Source organism: Syngnathus scovelli, chromosome 10 (genome assembly GCF_024217435.2).
Source record: "Syngnathus scovelli strain Florida chromosome 10, RoL_Ssco_1.2, whole genome shotgun sequence".
Taxonomy (NCBI): Eukaryota; Metazoa; Chordata; class Actinopteri; order Syngnathiformes; family Syngnathidae; genus Syngnathus; species Syngnathus scovelli.
Window position 1 is genome coordinate 6,193,523 of NC_090856.1, and position 22,342 is coordinate 6,215,864.

The window sequence follows — 22,342 nt, forward strand, 5'->3', positions numbered from 1 at the left end:
ACGGGTCAAGCTGTTTTTTTTAAATATCACTGATATTTTATATCACAAAACACAGGCAATTGAACAAGGGTGTGTCAAATTTTATATCCACTTTACCTTAACTTCAGTTAACTTTTTTTCACACAGCAAACTAATGACTAAATCAGCAGCACTCCAAAGAAGTGCCCTCAGCTTTACTTTCATTGATTAAAGACCCAATTCATCAACAATCAATGCCTCCAATCAATAAAATTAACTCCGGCTAATTAATCTGAGGTCAGTGGCACAATCGCCCAGAATTTACAACCTTGACATTGGGGGATTTTTTTCTTTAACTTGCAAAAAAAGCGGAAAAACCCTCAATATGAGAATGAAGTCATAATACTAAAATATGAGAAGAATTACATCATAATGTCATGATAACATATATTCATAATTAGGTTTCATTCGGATGATGATGTGGATGTGACAAAACTTTGGCTGTGTACTTCCCTCCGTCTGATCCGGGCTTCTCTTGGTAATCTACTCAGTCCGTTGGGGCTCGATCTGCTCCATCGGGCCATGCCCGCTATCATCCTACTTACTGAGGCCAGATGTTAGGCCGCCTGTTCTCCAATGGTCTGGCTTCCGTGTCACAGGGATTAGTAAAATGGTGGCAAGGCTGAGATATCTTACAGTCCAGTTTGGAGCTTCGAAAGTCGTTTTTTTGTTGTTGTTTTTTTGAGTGCAATCATTCTAGTGGAAGAGGAGCAATAGATGGGTGAATGCTGAGAGATGAGGATTAACCCCAATGTGCATCAAAAATTGCTAGTGTGTCCATGCCGTGAAGTGAGCACACAATATGTCGGATTATAATGAATATTATTGTTATTATTGGTACACCTGATTTGTAAAATTTGAAAATTTCTGGCTGAAAAGTCAAACGCTGTCAATCCTGTGCTGCCCATAGCCTTTGGAATTTGAAAGTTTATTTTACAATGGGGAAACTGAAATGTTAACTTTAGTTTGGCCCGTCGAACACATTTTCTGCATTTGATCTTTTACGCGTTTTGCTTTTTTGTCGACTGAAGAGATTAATCAAATAATCCCTATTGTTCTTTCCCTTCTTCGTAACAAACACTTGGAAAACATCACAACCGCTTTTCTGTATGCGTTGCCTCAAATGTTTGCATCTTAATTGTTGTAAATTGTGTACAGTTTAACAACATGTTTATCGTCTTGTTTCATGAGTGCTATTTATTATTGCCATGTGTCTTTGAAAAAGATGTAAAGGAGAGCACTGAATTAATTCATTTATGCCTTCTGTGTAATGGTATGAACTGTGTACAGTCAAATCTATATGAGGAAAATAAAGATGGATTGTCTTTGGGTTAAAATCGGCTGCTTTCTCATCACTGCACTATAAATCAAAATATGCGCGCTGTAGGTGTTTGTATTTTTTATTTTTTTTACTCTGCAGAAACGCTCTTTAGAGAGAGTTAACCCGCAAATTCATTTAGCCATTGAGAGCATTTACCACACACTTAGACCTCGATTCAATTGTGGAGATCCATTTAGCAGAAGCAGCAGACAGTGGTGGGTCAGTTAACAGTGATTGATGCGCTCGCAGGGTGGGGGCGACCACAAAGACGCATGACGTGACGAGAAAAAAAAAACAAGTGGAGAAACAGCTGCCTGATCCTGTCAGTGTTAGACTGCAGCGGATTGTTCCAGCTCACTTTAATCCCCATGCTGTTAACTAATTGTGTAGCGCTTTGTGAAATATGTGGTAATAATTTCGCTAGGCAGGATGATTTGTAAACATGTAACTAAGTTAAAAATCTTACAATATTTTTAAGTATATAAGTTCAAGAAGTGCATACAAAAGTGTTAAAAGATAAAATATAGTTATCAGCAATTAAGTTAAAATGTATTTCAGTGCAAGAAGGTTGAATATTGAGTGATGTCATTGAATGGCAAATACTTTTTTGGCGCAATTTTTGTTTGAATGTGTTTGTATACATGAAAATTTACATAAAAAAGAGGGACAAGATAATACATTTATGTTGCGTAATTTTTTAATTGCCTTAATCACTTCCGGGGTGAGAGGTCAGAAGTGAGGTAAGAAAGATGGACGACGCCGACGTCCAGGTAGACAACAGAGAGACATTCAAGTGAGTACAGAAATTGGAACTTTGGTAAGGACGCTTTTGACCTTAACTGGGATAGAGTTGGTGGGTTGAGTGAACTATTACTACTAATAATAATAATTCATTTAATTTATATAGTGCTTTTCAAGGGCCCAAACACTACTCAGTAGAAGACATCAGTGAGTAGAATTTGCCGCTAATACAGAAGCTAATGCTAACCTATGGACTTTACTAAGCAGCTAGCGACAAGCTAACACAACAAGTAAGACATTTGTGGAGAAACGAAGTGCAAAGGAAGAGAAGGAACCCAATGAAGTGGACTGTTTTGGAGGACTATCATGTGTCAACTAGGAGTGCTTTGCTGACATCGCCTGGTGGACGTTGGACCCGCCCATCTTGCTTTCTCCATCCTTGCTGTCAGGACAACCGGAGTGAACTCGCATCACTGAAATTAAGGTACCTTTGTTTTAGGCTACTATTTACACAAACATCGATCTGGCCAGCAAAGTTGACCGTCATTGGGGTATATTGCTGTTGAGTGATTGCTGGCAGGAGGTAACATTGATCGGGCCCTTATATTAGGATTGTGTGTATTGTGTGGACAATTTGTGTTTACTTTGATATCATTAAACATGTGTTTTTATTGGGGTATTGTGTTATAATTGTGATCATTCTAAAGTCCAGTTGTTACGAAAGGTCAGCAACATAGAGTATTTAAAGTGAATTGGAAGTGAAGTATATTGGTTTGATGAAACAAGAAATTGAGTTAAGCTTCATAAAATAAAAGTTGAGCTCAAAAGTTGAGCTTCATGACTGTCATGGCTGTAAGCGCCAAAATAAAAAATCTGTTTTCTTTTTAAAACGGATTCTATCTACGTATGGAAACACAATGAAATTACCCCCGAGCATGCATTGTAAGCTCATCTGTATGCTGCAATGTGCAGCATTAGCCTGAGGGTGGGCCAAAGCAAACGCAAAGCTAAGTGATATTGATTTGCTGTGTTTCAGCGATCCCTGTTGCATGCTACAAACAACAACAATAACAACCAAAAACGTAAAGTCAGCCGAGTTGAAGTTTGCATAAAATGTTACAAATGGAGCTGATTTTTATTCAAGCAATGATTGGCCAGCATTAATGGATGGGCTCTAATAGGAGCGCCTTACAAAGACAAAAAGGCACACGGACAGTTAGGATAATTTACACGCCACTTACAGCACTCGTATACAAATAAATCTGCGGCAAATCCACCACCGTTGCTTTTGAGATGACAAACACAAGCACAAATGCCATTATCATCGATCGCCAGGCTTTTATTACTAACTTTCTAAAGGAAAGACTTTTTTATTTATTTATTTTTAACTAATGAATAAATTAACATGCAAAACGGACATGATTTGTTTTGGCCTAAGAGTCAGTCTAGCAGCTCCGAGACTGGACCTTTCTGTTTTTTTTCCTCCTCCCTCGAGTGAACAATGATGTTCAGAGTGATGGAGTGAGTCTTAGAGAGGAGCCGCAGTCAAACTGGGGCCTCTCAATGACACCCTCAAGGTTGTGAGCTGAGCTTCGAGCTGTTTTAATGTGAAACTGGCTCTTTTCTACTCAATAATATTAGCAACGTGACAAGTCGGCAGAGGAGGCGGGGCTACGAGAGTGAGGAAAACATGATAAATACTAAAGGAATGATAATACAGTATACAGTGTGTGTGTGTTTGTGTTTATTGGTGAGACTTAGTTGCCTGTTCAATGAGGCAGTGGAAATATTAAGCAACTGGCATTTGCCAATTCAAAAATAAATTGGGATTGAGGTACAAATGACTGCATCCCTCAAATTCAGAAATTAATATTTGATTAATAAAACCAATCGTAAAGGAACTATATTTTCAAATGATAACAACAGAGTTGTCCCTAGACATGAATCATTATCAAAAGGGAAAAAAAGTATGATGCAAAAAGTTTCACTCAAATGACTTTCAAGCATCCCATTGACTATTTTGCTGTTTTCTAAATGTAGTTAGGTAAACGAGCATTGGCATTCAAAAGCATCACTGAGTGTTTTCGGAAGCAAAAATGCGGTTATATAGACAAAAAGTTAAATGTGTTTTAACAAAATACAGGTAGTGTGGAGAGGGAGGGAGCTGCACTGCCAAAAAAAAAGAAGCTGAGAGGAAAATTGAAGGCCCATAATGGAAACATAATGGGCTTAGTGTCAGAGTCTTGCAGACGGGCCGAGGGGAGCTGCGTGGCTGCCGTCACCCTCTCTTAATTCAAGATGGTATTATATGCTTGAGGAAGGCACAAGAAGCCCCCTCCCGGCCCCCACCTAAATAATGACTGAGACTCTGTGGGAGTGTAACCAATCATGTCTCAGAATACTGAGAAGCTTTCAACTCACGTGAGTCCCCTATCATCGTTTCGCCATCAGATTTCACAAAAGCGACATCACATTCGGAGTATTTCTAGAGCGGGGCGAGACTCTCCAGGCTACTTCTGTAAGGTTCTGAGAAGCGGAGGTCATGGCGCACGCACGCCAGATAATGACATCTAAATTCTCCCGGGTTTGGCAAGACGAATATCGAACGTGATAGGAACGCAAACGCAGGCCATGAGGGTGAGTGACAGAGTCCATGTTGGGACTGTTATCTAACACCTCCAATCAGGCCAGATTGACAGTTGAGTTAAACACCACAGACGAGGGGCAAGGGTGAGACGCATGACGGCGTGCTAGAGAGAGGAGGATTAAGCTGTGCCCTCCCTCGCTACTGTACATATTGTGTATCTGTGTCTTCATCAGGAAGCTGTAGTTAAGAACCGCAATCCAGATTTAGCCTATTCTCATCTGTCAGTGTGTGTGTGTGTTTGCGTGTGTGTGTGTGTTGGACTGATCAGAGCAGCTTGACAAGTAAAGCAGATTTGGATGTGCACCATGTGTTGGTTATTTCTGAAGAACATCTGGATGGCTCCTATATGATATTAAAGTTTTGTTTGTTTCTTTACCACACCCAGGTTTTTGTGACCAAGAGCAATTTTTGACCCACAACCTGAATCAGAAGTAAAAATAAACAATTGAGATAAGCTGGTTGCAAAAGTGTACACACCCTCTTAGACAAGAGGTTGTGCATGTGTTGAGACTTAATGTTCACATTCAAACGAATTAAATTGGAGTCAGTATATTTGTAAATTGCTGTTCATAAAAAACAATAATATATTTTTTCAAGATTTTAATGCTGATAAACAACAGAAGTGAATCAACCCGCAACAGTGGTCAGAAACGTTTTCAGTGGTCGTTGAAAATAAATCTGAATAAGTCTTTTGCCTCATCAAATGATTTAAATACCTGACAGTGCTGATCAATTAATCTCTTCGATCCAGTACCATGCCAGCCAAACTTAGTGAGTAAAGGTCAAAATAAATGGTTTCATATGAAAAAGAAACACGGTTGAGCCAACTAATCTCAAGTATTTAGGAGCCAAAACATAATAATGGCAACAACAAATCAAACGCAAACTGCTGTGGTTAGACAGTCTCTCATCAGGGAAGTGAGGGATGCTGGGAAGTCTGGGATGATGAGATGACGACCTGGGGAGGGGGGGATCTGGAGTTGAGAGCCAACATGGTTGCTCTAGCCTTTAGGAGCAGTGTACTGGCGCAAGAGTGAAGAGATGGCGCCGGACTCTGTGACCTCCTCGGGAAGCGAGCCTTCCATGTCTTTGATGGACGGATCAGCACCGGTGCTCAGCAGGAGCTCCACGATGTCGCCAAACTCGCATGCCGATGCTGCATGAAGAAGAAAACGATTAGATCAGAAAGAGGAAATGTGTACATCTTTAGTTAGAACATCTTTGCTGGTACCTGAGTTCCTCCCCCACTCCCCTCCCCTCCCTCTCGCTATGTGAGTGCTCTTCTCTGTCAGTGTCTATCAATTGCTGCTTTTAAACACTGGGCTACGTGCTCAGCCTTGATCGCTGATGTCAGCAGCAGCAGTGATTGACAGCCAGGGCCTCTTAACCTCCAAGAGTGTATGCGAGATGTGATGATACGTCGGAAACGCCAGCGTATCCACGCGCATGTGTGAAAGCCGCTCGAGATTAGCGGGGTTTTTTTCGGAGTGAGCCATGCACTTGATGAGCGTTTTATTTAGCCGCCGCGGCGCGTGCGGCACGCGGTCAACGTCTCGCCTGGGCCTTGAGTTGAGAAAAAAAAAAAGTAGCTGGCCCTCTAGGGAGCCATGGAGGAGGAGAACAATTTATGGTGAGCAGTAAACCCTCAATTAATCACTTGCCAGCCGCCATGGCCCTGTGCAAAGAGAGGTGGAAATGAATTTTCATTCTCTGCTATTTGTCTCTCGGAGTTCATCGCTTATGTTTATTAGTCATCTTTTTACATGCCACCTTTCGGGGTTGGTGGATGCACGCGCCAGCGGGGTGACGCAATATGGCCGCCACCAAACTACCGCAGAGGACAGATGGTGCAACCACACACAGGCAGGCTCAGAAGGACAAGGGAACCGCCCCTCAGGGACATGTGTGTTGGGCCATGAGAGGGTCAGGGGGAGTCTGAGGACCGCTGCTGATTTCCTCGGGGAGGCCTGGTGATTATTAAGCAAACCCACACATACACATACACTGACCCAAACCAGAATCTCTACACAAGCATAGATACAAAGATGCCAAAGCACATGCACACAACAGGAACAGGAAAGCCTCATTAAGATGGAAAAGGAGGACAGGAACAGGAACAACACATTTCCATCAGAGTGAAGATGCATTAAAAAGTTAAGACACCCACATCAACAGCTGCCTTCTTACCATAATGTAGCGCCGTCTGTCCTTCATTATCCTGTGAAAGGCAAAGACAATGTTCAAGAGACTTGTGACAGGCGAGAAATAAATCAGCGGCGAGTTGTGATAATGGAGATAAATTTGCAGCCGTCAAATGCTGCAAAATTCACCTGTTAGCATACCAATCAGTGGCTACTTGTTGGTTTGTTGTGGGTGGGCTTAGCGGGATTCGGGGGGGGGGGGGGGGGGGGGGGGGGGTGTGTCGAGGAGATGAGGTATTGATTTGGGGAAACACGTGACTCAAATGTGATCATGATCTGACTTTTTTGTGTGATGCAGTCAAAAATATGTATTTCAACTAGGGGGAGACACATTCTCTTGATCAACTAGACAGGTTTTTTTAAGTAGCGGATCTATTAGATAAGCAATCAAAGTGTCATCCGTCATTTATTTATTTTATTCAAATATATGTTTATTGAATTTAACTCAGTAGCTTAGTAACCCTGACACACATCAGTTCAGGGACAACAAAGAGATGACCGTGAAGAATCAGGGGCAGTCTGTAAACGTGTGTGTGTGAACGGTACAAATGGTAGCTCAGGTTAAAGGGGTCAATGGGAGAGGTATATTTTGGCTTGAGGACAGGGCTGGAGTTGTGTGTGTCGGTATAAGAGCCAATCTATGACAGGCATCATCGACAGAAGATTCAGTTCTTAATCACTGCTCCAGCCTGCCTTTGCGCCTCGTAATGATGATGAATGGCCAAAGTGCCGCCGGCGCCTTCAGAACAAAAGTCCAACGGGTTCACGTGATTGGAAGCGGATTAAAAGGCGGCAGGCTTGGTGACATTTCATGCTCTGCAGTGATGATGAAAGTGTGTGTTAGCTTTTCCACCTTGGGTGTTTGAACGGGAACATATCTTCCTTTTCTTTCCTGCCACTCTCTGCTGTCATTACCACTTTTCCCTCTCTCCCATTCTCCATCATAATTCCTTTTCTTTCATTCCCTCTATTTTTTTCATCTTAATTTCCCTCTCTCCTTCTCTCCTTAGTGCATGGTGATCCTATTGTTATCCTCTCTCTCTCTCTCTCTCTCTCTCTCTCTCTCTCTCTCTCTCTCTCTCTCTCTCTCTCTCTCTCTCTCTCTCTCTCTCTCTCTCTCTCTCTCTCTCTCTCTCTCTCTCTCTTTCTCCTTCACTCACTTTCTGTCTCGGTCTCAGGGGGGTGGCACTTTGAGGACCCTCTGATTGGATTAGAGCTTTCTATTCCCTCTGGGTGGATCTCAAACACAGATGCAAATCTCCACTAGTGAGTGAAAAACATATCGGAGTCAAGCTTTACTAGATACAACGCTCACTAAGCATACTCAACTTGGTACAGTAAAAAAATGCAGTATTTAAAATTCGATGGTGCAGTGAAGGTAGACAGTGTTTTTAGATGGAGTGTGTAGTGTGTGTGTGTGTGTGTGTGTCGGCTACATGTGAAGGGGGTCAGTGGCCTGTCCTCTCAGCGTTCCCTAATGCCCCTGGATCCAGAACCCAGGCTTGATGGAATCACAGGAAATTGGATTGTCTTCCATTTGCTTTGGAAGTAGCTCCGAAGAGACACCAGCTCCCTTTAACCCCCCTCCGCCCCGCCCCGCTCGGGTGCACCCCTGTTCCCATCCCATTACAGAGACATGTTGCACCAAACCTGTGCTTTTGCATGTCATCCAAAGTTTCCCCTTGCGGTGCAGAAACGTCAGCAAGAGTGTTCAATAAAGCAGCTGCTTGCACAATAGCGCTAGCCCCCCGGCACCGAGCAGTGGATCACCCTAATGGGCCGGACCAATATGCTTAGGTGCAGCATGAATAGGGATTGACCTATTAGTACAATTGCAGTGCTGCTGGATCTAAGTCACACCCATCTATCATTTCTAAGCGAGGTGAGGTAAGAGAATGAAGATTGAGAAAAGAAAATGTCAGGCACTTTTGATTTTTTTTTAAGCTTTAGGTCCAAAGAAATGATTAGATGGCGTATTTACATTTTTGGGTAAACTTGTAAACTGTCATCTGTCTGAGAGTGAAGGAATGTCAGATGAATCCGTCAAACAGGAAGTAGTAAAACCCTCCGTTGTACCGCAACTCAAACAGAGCGACTGTCACAAATGTCATTCATGGAAAGTGACTGAACTGGTTTTACGCATGGATCGGCTTCTACAAATCTCTTGCCGCCGGGCCGGGACAAGAATAGTCCAAATGTTGAGCCTAAACTGTTTACAGCGGCATTAAGTGGTGGCTTCAAGGGCATAAAACATAACTTGGTTTGGGGATACAAATAGAGCGGAGACGTCCCTGGAGTGTACGGCGCACTCCAGCAGCATTTCATTCCGATTGTGTGTCTGAACTTTGAATGAGATGTGTTTTGGTCGCTACTGTTAACATAAAACCTAGGTGAATAGTTATAACTTAAAAAAAAAAAAATATATATATATATATATATATATATATATATATATATATATATATATATATATATATATATATATATATATATATGTATATATACAGAAGCAGAACCAGGTGAGTCTTTTTCAGACTCTCCCATTTCCCGTCCACCCCCTGACAGAAACATTAAACAAGTGAGGAGGAAAAAAAAATGGACAAGCAATTATAATTTATGATCAATGCATGCAGCAGCTTCTGACTTTTATAATGACAGCCACCGGGAGGGAACCCGAGCGTGTGTTGGGGAAATCGATCGACTGGAATCATTGGCATGCAGATTCCGGCAGATCGCATTATGAAGAGCAGGTGCCATTAATCAAAAAGTAGCAAGATGGAAGAGATGAAGATGCCGGTCACTTTGTCGGGGGCCCATCTAGTGTAACTGTGGGCCCCCGAAAACCTCAAGCTTCATAGACTTTTTAAAGATTTTATGATGAATGACTACAAAGTGCAGGACATACCAAGTGAGGTCTTGGATGGATTGCAAAGACCCCGTGAGATGCACGAGTAGGTACGAGGAATAAGCAATGACAGATCACTTTCACTTTTATATGATTAATAACAAAACCAACATTAGAATCTTTTTAAACTTCTATTTTTGCTCATTGCATTTTCTTGCAGGACTGAATCCAGTGTAAATTCAATTTCCTCAATAGTTACCTTGATTTCTTTGGGCAAACGGTTGTTTGTGTGTCTTGGAATTCCAAATGACAAATCAGATGTGTGTGTGTGTGTGTGTGTGAGGTGCATGTGTGTACTGGGAAGGCCCCGGTGTTAAAAGGATCTACTCAGGAGGGGGCATCCTTAATTGAATCTGAGCCTCCTTTCTGAGCCGCAACCTTGCCACTCAGCGTGTGAGGACTGCCACCCGCGGTCAAATTAGCCCGATGCCTAACTCGCCGCCCTTCGCATCGCCGGGGAGTGTCCTTCAGGTGCTCCCCCTCACCCATCCTCACGCCTACGTCATAGTACCAGTAAATATTGCAGGAATATTTTTTTTTTTTTTACTATTTTTACACTACAGTTAATTCAACGAGTACAAAAAGCTCACGTGCAAAAGGTTCAGTTTGCTTGGTTTTCGCAGTTAAGAGAACAAAAAGTGCTTTGGTTGTTTGTAAATCCATCGTCTCCTACCCAGGCGCAGCCCCCCCCTCCCCTCTTGGCGTCACCAAGCATGCTTGTTCCCATGGGACGCCTTAGCCTCCATTACGGCCATCAGAGAGAAGGATAGGGTTGAAGCTCGGAGTTAACATGGCTAGGGAGGGGGTGGGGGTCCGTCTGTCCTCCTGCAGCTCATCGATGATGTTTAAAAAGAAATATATATAATAAATAAATGCAAAAAAGAGTGTAATATGAAAATCAATGGCCGGGCGAGCGGGGGCTGCGGCGGGAGTCGGGATGGTGGGGGGGCTCATAAAGCTGAGTACTGCGGGAGACTGATGGAAGGCAAAACACTTTGTTTATTCTCTCTCCTCACCCCCCCTCACCCCTTTTTCCCTCCACCCACTATGTTTCCAGCTCTTACACCCCCCCCTCTCCTTTTCTGTCTGAAGCGGTCGAGGACAGCTTTAATGCTCCTGACAATTTATGTGGATGGTTAAGAACGATGGAAATCAAATAGTAGGATGTAGGCGAGGCCCAGTGAGTGGCCAATAAGAAAGAAACAAGAGCTGATGAAGGCAAAGACGAGCGTTACCTGCTGCAAGGGCTCCCCATCGACGATAGCATTACTGTCAAGTGACAAGCTGGCCTCCTCTGAGTGCTCACATTATACATTCAAAAGTGTGTGAATGTCTAAGCGGCAACAGCTCTCATTTCATTAAGTCAAGCGCTGGGGCGACTACTTAACATGGATCCTAGAAAAGCGTCTCCTAGACGAAAATTTTGAACCGACGTTAAAAAAAAAAAAAAAATCCTCTGCAGACCTTATCGGAGGCAATAACGCTATAAAGTTATAAGAGAGGAAAAGTGAGCAGGCGGAAAAACTTGTAAAGACGAGAGTAATATTTTACAGTAATGCTGTCATTGGGTGTATTATAAAAAGGCAGTCGGAGGGAGTGCTCTTAAATATGCGTACAGTATATGAAGCAAACTACAGCCGAGCTCAGCGGTAATCCGTCCAGCCACAGAGGGAGCACAAATTTGCTCATTTGACTTTCAGAATGAAAAAAGTGAATTTATATTAATTCAGTTTCTCATGAGTGCATTTCCAATTTTAGTCCTTTTTGTAGTTACTGATCGTATGCGGGAAACGTTACACATTTACACCTGCACACGTATACACAACACACACGATTATGATGGATCTTATTGAGTATTTGTTATGACTGCACCATTAGTTCTCGACAATATTGCTGGGAAAGGGGAGCGAAGGCAACCTCTAACAATACCTCCAACATTGACTTTCGATCAGCCGAGTGTGTGTTTGTGTGGAATTGCGTGAGCTGCAACAGATGCTGAACAGAAGAAAGACCCCCCCTCCAAATACAGTGTAACCTTGTTTTTTGTGTGTGATTAATCTGTACCAAAAAGTCTCACTAAAACTGAATCATGAATTGAAGACTCATTTCTGATAGAAATAATGTAATTGATTTGATTCAGATACCCAAAAATATAAAATAGATTTGATAGACAACTGTAGTTTCACATACAAAAAAAAAAAACCTAGGGAGTACTACTGATAGCAGTATAGGTTAAAAAAAAAGTAAAAAAAAAAAGAGAGAGATGACATTGTTGGTGGTTTGTTCTTGTTTGACGTCATAAATCTTAAGGGTAAAGCCCTTCCTCCATTAAATCCATAAACCAAGAGTATCCAATTGTGTAAGCAGTAGCCACGACACTAGCATCACGTCAACTTTGTTATTTTGCGTTCCCCGGCCGCCAATTGCGGGCCATCCCTGCAGTCGGATATTTATTACTATTGATCTAGTTGGTCCCGGCTGGAGACTTTTGTTCTGTCAGCTCTGGAACCTGACCTCAATTAAGTTATGAATTTCTATCTGATAGACTGGGAGCACTTGGGTCCCGCCGCGGCCGTCCTAGCACGCTGGATTAATTAGAATTAGCGGTGCTGCGAGTCGCCCTTTCCGCCTCATGGATCATCTTGTTTTAAAATACAATGTGAGTGAGTGAGACAGTCGCACATGAGCATGTGACACCTGCTCCGCCTCGTCTTCCGCTCGCTTCCTCTCAGCGTGCCGTGAACAATGTCTCCTTCCTGCCGTTGTCTTTGCGTGGTGTTAACCTGCACTTTGTCGGGTTAATCCCAACTTTCCTTCCACGCCTCGGACACTTACTCCCACTAATCACACTCCAAGTACCACATTGTGTAAATACACTCCGGGCTGTTCACGACCTTTGTGACCGTCTGTCTGCAGCGCCTCCGAAACATCTGACTCGAGTTCCCATGAATAACTGCATGTTTCCATGGTAACGGTCTGGCTTATTGGGATGTTTTAGTGGAGGGGGGGCTGGAATTTGAACCTGAAAACAAAAGTTGGCTATGTGTGGGATGACGGACTGAAAATGACCACACAGGCGCAGGTGTTGAATATCGCTGAGGGTCAGCAAAGCATTGAAAACATAAACAGTCACTGTCTCAAATGTGTGGGAGACCATTGCCTCTGAGGAAGAAAAAAAAAAAAAAAAAGACAACTGCTCATGTTTTCATTCGCTCAAACTCTTGTTTTGTCTGTCTCAAGTTTTTTTTTAATAACTTCTCTTTTCTGACTGTGCATTTTACCAGAGTTGAACACAAACACCACGGAGGAAAAAGAAAAAAAAATCACCAATTGCTATTTTTACATTATTATGCTCTATTCTTTGCGGCAAGAACATTGCTAGTATTTTCAGTAATTTCTGCCTACAGTGAATTGAAAAAGTTGATCATTATATTTATCAATATGGCTCATGATATTTATAAATGTAATTGGGATCTTTAACCAACGCTATCAACTTTCTACGATTATTTCAAATGAGCAATATATTGACAATATAATGACTCAAATACAGAAATAAAATCAAACAAATCAAATTACAGTGTGTAGCAAATCCGAGGGGGAAGTGCTGCTAATTACTAATGAAATTGACAGTCTGATCTGTTATCACTCCACTTGTGATATTATGATGGAATACCTTAACTGAATTTAAGCTTCAGTCTCAATTCAGGCTCTTAAATACATTTGAGTACAGTTGTTAAGCTTTAATTTCCATGATTACATCAAATTTAATGTGGACTTCCCCACACTGTGTGCCTGTCCCACTTTTACTGGGCTTGTGGCAGCATTGTGATGATGAGCTCTGATCTACGGTTGGCAGGTGGCAGAGTCGTGATCTGTGTATTGAAACGCACTCACACACACACATCAGCACGCACCCCGATCTATTGTAACGCACCACACCCCCCCCAAGCTTGATCCAGGATTAACTATCAAACGAGCCCTTAATGCAGGTTACCGGGCTTTGGGAACAATTCACTAAAACAATCAGTTGATTAATTTCAAACGATTTCCTTCCTCAGCCAGGCAAATAATACTTTTTGTTTAACTCGAAAGCCCCCCCCCCCCCCCCTCCGCCCACCGTTTTTAATCAACAAATTAAGCATAAATCATGTTTGATCTTTATTTACTGGTTGCTCAGCAGTTGGTGGAGGTCAAGAGAGATTACCCATAGCGCCAAACAAACATTCCTCCATTTTGCTTATATATTTTTTTTCTTCCGTCACAGTCTTTTGGCCACAAAGGACAGATTCTCATTAGCTCTTCTCTGATTAGAAGGAAAGCGACAAAAAAGGGGTTGAAGCAAGTTCTAATAAGAAGGGCATCGTTCCACAAGCTTTAAATAATGAGATAATTTGGCATTGTGAGGGAGTGGTATGATTTAAACAACTATATTTTTCTCTCAGCCACCTCATAAATCTGCTTCCAATAACACTGCTTGTCTAATTTCCGGAATCTTTCTCTAATGAGACATCGCGCTCCAAAACGCTTGTGAGTTTGACTGCCGCTCTGATCAGCTAATTTTCAGCGGCTGAATCGTAGCGCCAAAAAAAAAAAAAAAAGTTTTTTGCTCAAATCCAGACTATTTGAAGTTAATGAGGTTTCTGACAGCTTTTTAGCAACTGGTGAGCATTGAGGAGATAGCGACTTATTTACACAAACTAAAAATAAATAAAACAATTACAGAAACTTGATGCCAAACTTATAAGAGCCAAAACTGGATGATTGCTAACAACATAGTGAACTTCAAAATCTAAGACAAGCCAATTTATGCCGAGGATGCATGTACAGTATTTTGTGATGGATTGCTTAATTTTCAATTCATCGCCACTTATCTGAAAGCTTCGACATCAGCATCAACTGCTGTCTGCCAAGTGCAAGAAGAATGCAAATTATTCTGCTCAAACTCATGCACGACGAAGATGAATATTTCTGACTTTGACTGAGTGATCCACAATTAGATTCCTGTGCCAAAAACAAAAAATATGTATGCTTCCTTTTCCGAAAGGGACCGAAGCCTTTATCTACTGTTGCATCTTCATAATGCTTTATATCTTTTTTTTTTTTTATAGCTATCCTTCAGTTAAGTCCTTTATGAACCCTTCCCAGCAAATCCCCCCACTCCTCCTCCCCGCATCAGTGAAAACAAAAAGGCCACATATGACCACACAAAGTCATTTGTGAAATGTCCTGATTATGTGGCTTGTGCGACGTAAAACAATTTGCCTGATTACTTCCAATTGATTCGGCCTTACGGTTAAAGCCTCGGTGTGCAACCTGGTAGCTGCGTCGTGCCTTCTGGGCAGACAGAGGACTAATTTCTCCGATGTGCAGCTGAGCCAGCTTACGGTCCGAGCTAAAGCCCCCCTCCTGGATGTTGCTAAACCTTAGGGAGGCTAAAGGCTACGCTAGAGACTAGTCACCTTTTTTTGATAAAGCTCTGGAGTATTTGTCTATGGCTCAACGTGAATTAAAGGTGACCGTCAGACAAGGGTAAAAAAAGATAAATATTGTTCTGAACATACGGAATATAATTTTTGCATAGGTACATTCTATAAAATATCTTGATTTACACTCAGGGAATTTCTTTTGGGAAAACCAACATAGAAAGCGACGCTGTCATTTGAAGGAAAAAAAAATAAAAGTGCCTACCTGGCTGTTGATATCGGCTTTTTGCTGAAGGAGAAATGAAACCAGCTCTTTGTGGCCTCTGTCACAAGCCCAATGTAGGAGAGCTCGACCCTGCAACCACACAGACCAGTCAGTACGGGAATTTGTTCAAACTACGTGAAAAGTAACAGTTGGGTTGGACTTAACTCATTCATTACCAATGACGGCTATAGACGTTAAAGATGCATTTTAACTGGGCTGGCAGTGAACGAGTTAAGGATGTTTGTTGAGCTTGTTTGGGTAGGCTGTGAACACCATGATGATGACCAAGATCAATTGAAAATGTCTTTTCACTCACAGAGGAAAAATACGTTTGTATTCTTTAAAAGTGGAGAATGAGGCAACCACAACGAAAAGCAGTAAGTCTGTCGGCCTGATTGATTGGGATGAGTGTGTGTGTGTGGGTGTCCATACTCCATAGATCAGCAGCCCTAACTCTATTGAAACACACACACACATACACACAAATGGGCATCTCCTTTGGTCCCAGATCAAGTTCATTTTTCAGTGGGGGCAATTAGGTAAAACAAACTCTCCGAGTCCAATTCTGCCGCTTAAATCATATTGATCACCGCATGCTGCATGTTAGAATGAATACTTATGAAACAGGCCAGAATACCAATTGGCTGGCCCCTCAATCGTCATTCCTCTGCACCCCTCAGGTGATGCTTGCACCATCACTTAAAACAGAATTAAGTCGTTTCCCGCATCCAGTACCTTAAATGAATGATTAACTCATTCCAGATTAAGCCACTTGAAAAGGAACCTTTTCAAAAGGCGTTTTGAGAATCATTTAGAAAGTATTCCACAGAAAATTGCATGACTTTGAAAAAGTGTCTTGCATTTTTTTTCCTCCTCAATCACATTCATGTATAAAATTAAACCTGCATTAGTGCTATGGTGTCCTCTGTATTAAAAGGGCTGTTTGTAACGATCACAAAATAACCTTTAAAAAATGATTAAAGATTAATTTGCGAGATCATTAAACTGACAAGTTGGATGTCTCCTAGAAATATTTCTCCCATGTTGAGGCCCACAAAGGGGGAATGGTCACAGGTCCTCTACCTCTCGTCAGTTTGTTGCCTTATGTGAAACTTCACTACTGTCCTCTGCTGTTGAACAAGCAGTACTGCGGTTAGGTTTGAGTTCAAACTCCTCATGAGGAACGGCTGTTAGGAGCAAGGAGATGTCCTCCATGTTGTGCATCTTTTTATTACCTCTTCGTCTTTGGAGTTGATGTCCACTTTCTGGGAGCTGATGGCCTTGCTGATTTGCTCGATGTTGTTTTCTCGACAGTAATCAAAGATGTTCTTATCCTCTTCTCTGAGAAAAATAGAAGAAGAAAGAGGCCCCGAGTCAAATAGCTTATCAAGGAATTGCCTGCATGCCAAAAGTTAAACTTGCTCATTGGTGGAATATTTTGGGCCGAATTTGTTGACTACTTTATCGATTAATTGACAAATGTTAGCAAAACAACTGTGGTAAATAAACGTATAGGTTGTTCTCCCCACTTTAAAGATCATATCAAACGCACCCAGACAGATAACACAACCTCTGTCTGCCTCGCGCACAAGCAACAACCACATGCCACCTCCCATGGGAAGGCCGACGCACATCGGGTACACAAACACACGTCGTGGCACCATCCCGCCTCTGATTATATCTCGGAATCTCTAATCACCTGCTGGCAATGGGGACAAGTGTGAGTGCTGGTGTGTGTGTGTGTGTGTGGGGGGGGGCTGCTGTTGTGGTAGTGGTGGGCGAAATCTCATTTAGAGCTTTACGCCTTCTCCTCCCTCTTACTCATGCTGGCCATTCAAATTAATTGAATTTAGTGCTCTATTGTGTGACAGACAGCCCACGCACCCGCCGCTGTACGGCTGCTGGATCCCCAAGGCCAAAACCTTGCCAGCCCCCCCCCCCACTACCATCCCCAACACCCTTTTCTGTGCTTGACCCACCTCGAGCGATGCAACACAGCAGCTACTAAACGTCCTAAAAACTTATTTGCACCCGGGAGCAAAGTTTGCTTTAGTTACTTATTGAAAATAAAATTTGGATTGACATTTGACTGCCCACAATTTAGTCATTTTGTGTGAAGCTATTTTATTTTATCAACATGTTCTCTCCCCCCTTTCCTTCCTCGGCTCCCTGCCCATCAGCCTATGATGAATCATGAATAACTCATTACACTTTTATCACCGCAACGTTTTGTATGAGCTCATGCATTTGCATATTCCTGATTACCGCCGCAATGTATATTCATGATTTTCCCGCTCAGACACGCCCACTGCCTTCCTTTTCCCGACGTTCACGGTGACCCCGGTTGCTTCTGATGTGTGGCCACCATCCGTCTCCCACGGCAACTAATCAATAGGCCAGCTCATCTGTCTTTTGATCAAACAGGGACGCTTATATTGTGCACTTTAGTGCCAAAGATAAAATAAGGTTTTTATATATTGCAAAACATCTGTATGGTGTGTTCCTGTAATCTACGCTGTGTTAGTAGACGGCACACAGAACAAACAAATGATTAATGCGGCTCCTGCAAGCGGTGTGACATCGACGCCGCAGCAATGCATGCTGGGAAGGTCACCAGCTACCCTGTCATCAAAAAAAGCTGCTCATGTGCGCCGTGTGTGTATGCGTGTGTGTGTGTGACCAGTCCGATGTACTAGAAGATATGTCCTTCATCCATCAGACCAAACTGGCCACAGTGGTGGAGCACACACACACACGCAATAAAGAAGCAATGAGAAGAGAAATAACTCAGCGCCTGCTTCCGTCAGAGGGTCCGGGCAACAAAGCTCCTTGTGTTGATCAGCATGTTTTGTCGAGGGGATTACAAAACATGGCGCTCCTCAATCACACACTGATCAGCTCGGTAACGTGGGTGGTATTGCAAATCAATGGCGCTTTTATCAATACCCACAAACGTACATCTTGAGAGTGGGGGGGGATCAATGCAATTAACTCTGACAGGTGTGTAGCTGTTGAATATTGAAGGGTGTTTTTTTTTTTTTTTTTGTGTTTGTATTCAAAGATGAAATTGGAATGCAGCGGAGCAGTCAATGTGACAGTTCCGGCAAGTTCTGCATGGATTCGAGTGCAAATGCGTGTACGTTTGGGCACAAGGGGGCATAGAGGGGGTTGTGCCTCTGCTGTGCCCACCACATCTTCACCCGGCCCCTTCCTTCAATGCTCACATAATTAAAAAGGTAAGACACTGGCCGATGTCTCCAAAGACTGTGCATACTAATTATAAAGCGTGAAAACCTGCAGGATTCTAACATCTCATTTCAATTGGTAAAAGAGCTCTTTTTTTTTTCATTTGGAAGGAAGATGAGGTCTTTAAGCTTCAGTAAGTCTGCCAGGCATGAGGAAATGGGAGAAAATATTCCATTAACATAAATCAGGAGTGTATGTTCCGCTCTGTTGAATGTAATTAAACAGAGCCAAGCTAAGGAGCAGGGCGATGTGAGCAACGTCACAATCCTCCTGACTTTTTACTTTCTTTTGTCAAAGAACAGAAGCTTTCAGAAAGCCTTTTCGTGGATTTGTAATTCTACTACCTGATCGTTTCCTCTTGGTACAAAGAGCTGACCGCTGCTCCACCGAAGCCCATTCTCTTCTCTGCTCCTCGGCTCTCCTGTCAGGCACAGATCAGGCAAAATTTGGGCTGGTAAAGGTGCAGTTATTGTGCTGCTATGTTTCTATTGTCTCAGTAAATAATGCATGCATCCTTAAAAAAAAATCATTGTCATGTATGAGGAGTGTACAAAGGTTGTAATCCAACAATTGGCCTTGAGGAGCTCTGTGCCCACCACATTAAATTTAAATGGAATTCCTCATTAGTTTTTTTCTTCTGACCCCGGCCTATTCTTCACTGGATAAACTTGGCTTACAAAGAAGCCTACACAAATCTGATTTTATAAAAATGAAAAAAAAAAATGGGGGGAAAACATGACAAGGGAAAGCATGGCGTATGCACTTTTGGGACAAACTAATCCACTTGTGAAACAGAATATTCGCTGCTTTCCTGCAGTATAATCTAATATCAAACCGGTAGCTCCTCAACAATTGAAGCGGGAACAAAGGTCGACTTCTGGCTATTATTCTCGGCCTTGTATCTCTGTCTATACACTCCTTATTTAACGGCGCTTCCAAAATAATAGCCATGCCGCCGTAATACAATCAGCTTCTTTTCAAGTTGGTGCGTTTGCAGGCGGCGCTCTCGACCGCCTCGCTGGCATTGTGTGGCGATGGGCCACAGTCGGCAATTATTCCCTCTCGCTCTCCCCGCCGAGGAGAAAAGAACGTGTCAAGCGCGGTCGTGTGACGTCATTAAAGTGACATAAATAGGGAAGAAGAGCAAACAATGAGTGGAGGGTTAAAGAGGAGGGCAGGGCTACATTAACGGGAAGAGGTTTTGTACATGGAGGGAACAAAAAAGGAGAACTAGTGATAAACGGACACTGTGCACAAGGTCAGGAAGGGTTTTGAAGGAATAAACAATTATTTTCCCAAAGGCATCCTTGTGAGGATTCCTTTGCTAATACTCCCCAAAATATACAACAACATTGAAGTCCCACTTGACTGCTGTTGGCTACTGCACAGTACAAATAACAATAGGCCTGGGGCTTTTTGTTATTTTCTTCCTCATTTATTTCTACATGAGCAGTGTTCCAAAGGGATGCTCATGGTGCCATGTTGTTGCTGAGACTGAAGATGTCTGCAGTTGCCCCCCCAAAATGTCTCTCGGTGGCAACGCAAGTACATCGACAGTCTTGGATGTGTCACAATAAAATCAGACACGGTCTATGACAATTTATAACAGATTAAAAAACTAAAGTGAAGGTGGTCTGAAGGAACCTCAATGGAGCGAGACTGACCTCTAACGGCAAGAATACTGAATTACACTCCAGACTGTTCAGTCAATCAAAGGATACATAGCGTGACATACAACTTGTTCAAACTTGCTCAAGGTCTAAGTGGGAATTGAACCCTCGTTGACTGCACTGACTACCTATATTATCAGTGACTGATTTATTGGATGTCACCCCTTTCAATTTGTGAAATCCACTTGACTCACCCATATTTGATTTAAACAATTTCCCTTTAAGTCCAAATGGTGTCCCAGTTAATAAGATTTGACAGCATTTTATGTTGATGCGGTCAGGAATCTAAGCTATGTTTATTTATGATATTACTTTTTTTAATTTGAAATGATTTCCAAGACTGATTAGACTATATCTGCAGTTTGGATCAAATGAATTGAAATTGAACTGAATCCTAAATTGGAACAAAAAGCAAGGATCTTTAGAGTGTGTGTAATTTGATTAGTGGTTAATATTATTACCCTCCGACTGCCTTCAGGGTCTAAAGCGTTAACACAGGAAATGTATTCTTGCATTGCCTGCTCCGGCTCCATGTCCCCAAGTTGTTTCCAGGCTTGCCTGAAAACGAAAACATTCACATTGTCATCTTTGATCATTATGATTTATCATTTATGCTCATGAAGTAGCAAATAAAATACTAACAAAATGCCACATGGGCAAGGAATTAGGTGACAATGGTTGGAGGATGTAGAAACAGAACCAAAACCAAGTGTGTGTTTGGACTGAGGGATTGTGTTGAAAGAAGCAACATACCATTTCCTCTGTCCTTCGAAGTCGAAGAAACCTGGTTTTTGTGTATTGCATTTTCCCACTTTGACCTAAAACAACATTTATATTGATCACCTGCTAACTTAATAATGAGTGATAATTCAGTGTTTGGTTCATGCATGCTGCTAATGAAAGATGGCTACGGGTCACAGAAGCCTGTACTCACCTGTTTGTACCGCGCATAGAGATACAGTAGCTGGTCTCTGCTGGCCGTTTGGACCAGACCACCAACACGATCAGCGGCAGACTCGAACTCCTGTACTAGTTCAGCACCCTCCAGGCGGTCTCCAGCCTCCACAGCACCGTAGTCAAATTTACCCAAACCCAAGTCCGAGTCCGAATCCGAACCCGCTCCACCGAGAGGCTCTCCAGTGTCAGGCCGGGCCGGGTCGGTACCTGAACCCGTCGCAGTGTCCGGAGAGGATGACGGTGACCTGGAAGCCATTGTTTTTCTTGGTGTTAGCGAACCGTTACCGACGACGTGCGGCTTAGAAATGTGGGAGAATTGTAAAATGATGACGCAAAGTAGCGATCCGGAGGATTTTTGTGGAATGTACGATCAGCTCTCTTGTTTAATAACTGTTAGAATTAGGAATGTTGACAGTCGGACTGATTTCCGCGTTCGGTCCGTCATAGGTACGTTTAACTAACGGCACTGACTAGAACAGAGAGTGGTTTATATGGTTCCGCCCTAACTTTTGCTCTGTTAATGTACGATTTTGTGGTGTCACTTCAACAGGAAAAATAATAATAACTATATACGCATGCATGTGTTCTTAATATTAGCTTGCAAAACACTATTAATTATGATATCGTGTCAATCGTGCCAACTACGACAACCCTCCAGTAGGGAAGTGCCATACCCAAGATGTCCGCTAGATGCTGCTATTGATTCAACGATGGTCTGCCCCTTCACCCGCATCACTTGTTTTGAACTCGTGACCATTCAAAAACTATTGGACATGTAAGAAAGCCAGTTGATAGTTATTGTTTTAATATACCTGAGACAAATTGTAGTGGAGAATGCAATTATTCACTGGGATTACCATAGCTTGTGTTGTATAAACACAAAAAGTTTGTAACAGGATAATCATTGTTTCAGTATTTTTGCTTTATTGGGTATTGTGAGATTTTTCT

General features: G+C 42.5%; 1 protein-coding gene and 1 long non-coding RNA gene across 3 annotated transcripts; one reads left to right on the forward strand and one right to left on the reverse strand.

The window, feature by feature from the left end:
* The first annotated feature begins 2,060 nt into the window (after positions 1-2,060).
* LOC125966990 (uncharacterized) lies at positions 2,061-19,390 on the forward strand. 2 transcript variants are annotated; one of them, XR_007480631.2, is made up of 4 exons: positions 2,061-2,156; positions 2,247-2,564; positions 18,583-18,757; positions 18,878-19,390. It is a non-coding gene; the product is annotated as an uncharacterized lncRNA (long non-coding RNA). The 2 variants fall into 2 exon arrangements; XR_007480630.2 differs by having other exon boundaries at positions 19,070-19,390.
* acbd6 (acyl-CoA binding domain containing 6) lies at positions 5,313-21,867 on the reverse strand. The gene is made up of 8 exons (XM_049717632.2): positions 21,372-21,867; positions 21,191-21,255; positions 20,899-20,995; positions 19,112-19,188; positions 16,757-16,862; positions 15,522-15,611; positions 6,915-6,945; positions 5,313-5,883 (listed from the first exon to the last, which is right to left on the reverse strand). The coding sequence occupies exons 1-8, from the start codon at positions 21,648-21,650 to the stop codon at positions 5,729-5,731; spliced, it is 900 nt and encodes a 299-aa protein (XP_049573589.1). The 5' UTR covers positions 21,651-21,867; the 3' UTR covers positions 5,313-5,728.
* Between the last annotated feature and the right edge of the window lie 475 nt (positions 21,868-22,342).

What these genes read in the sequence shown, in the direction of transcription:
- acbd6 (XM_049717632.2), bottom strand. Translation starts at nt 21,650, where the DNA reads ATGGCTTCCAGGTCACCGTCATCCTCTCCGGACACTGCGACGGGTTCA. An exon ending in TCTATGCGCGGTACAAACAG is followed by an intron (nt 21,256 to 21,371) that starts GTGAGTACAGGC and finishes ATGTTGTTTTAG; the next exon opens with GTCAAAGTGGGAAAATGCAA. An exon ending in ACCCTGAAGGCAGTCGGAGG is followed by an intron (nt 19,189 to 20,898) that starts GTAATAATATTA and finishes TGTGCCTGACAG; the next exon opens with GAGAGCCGAGGAGCAGAGAA.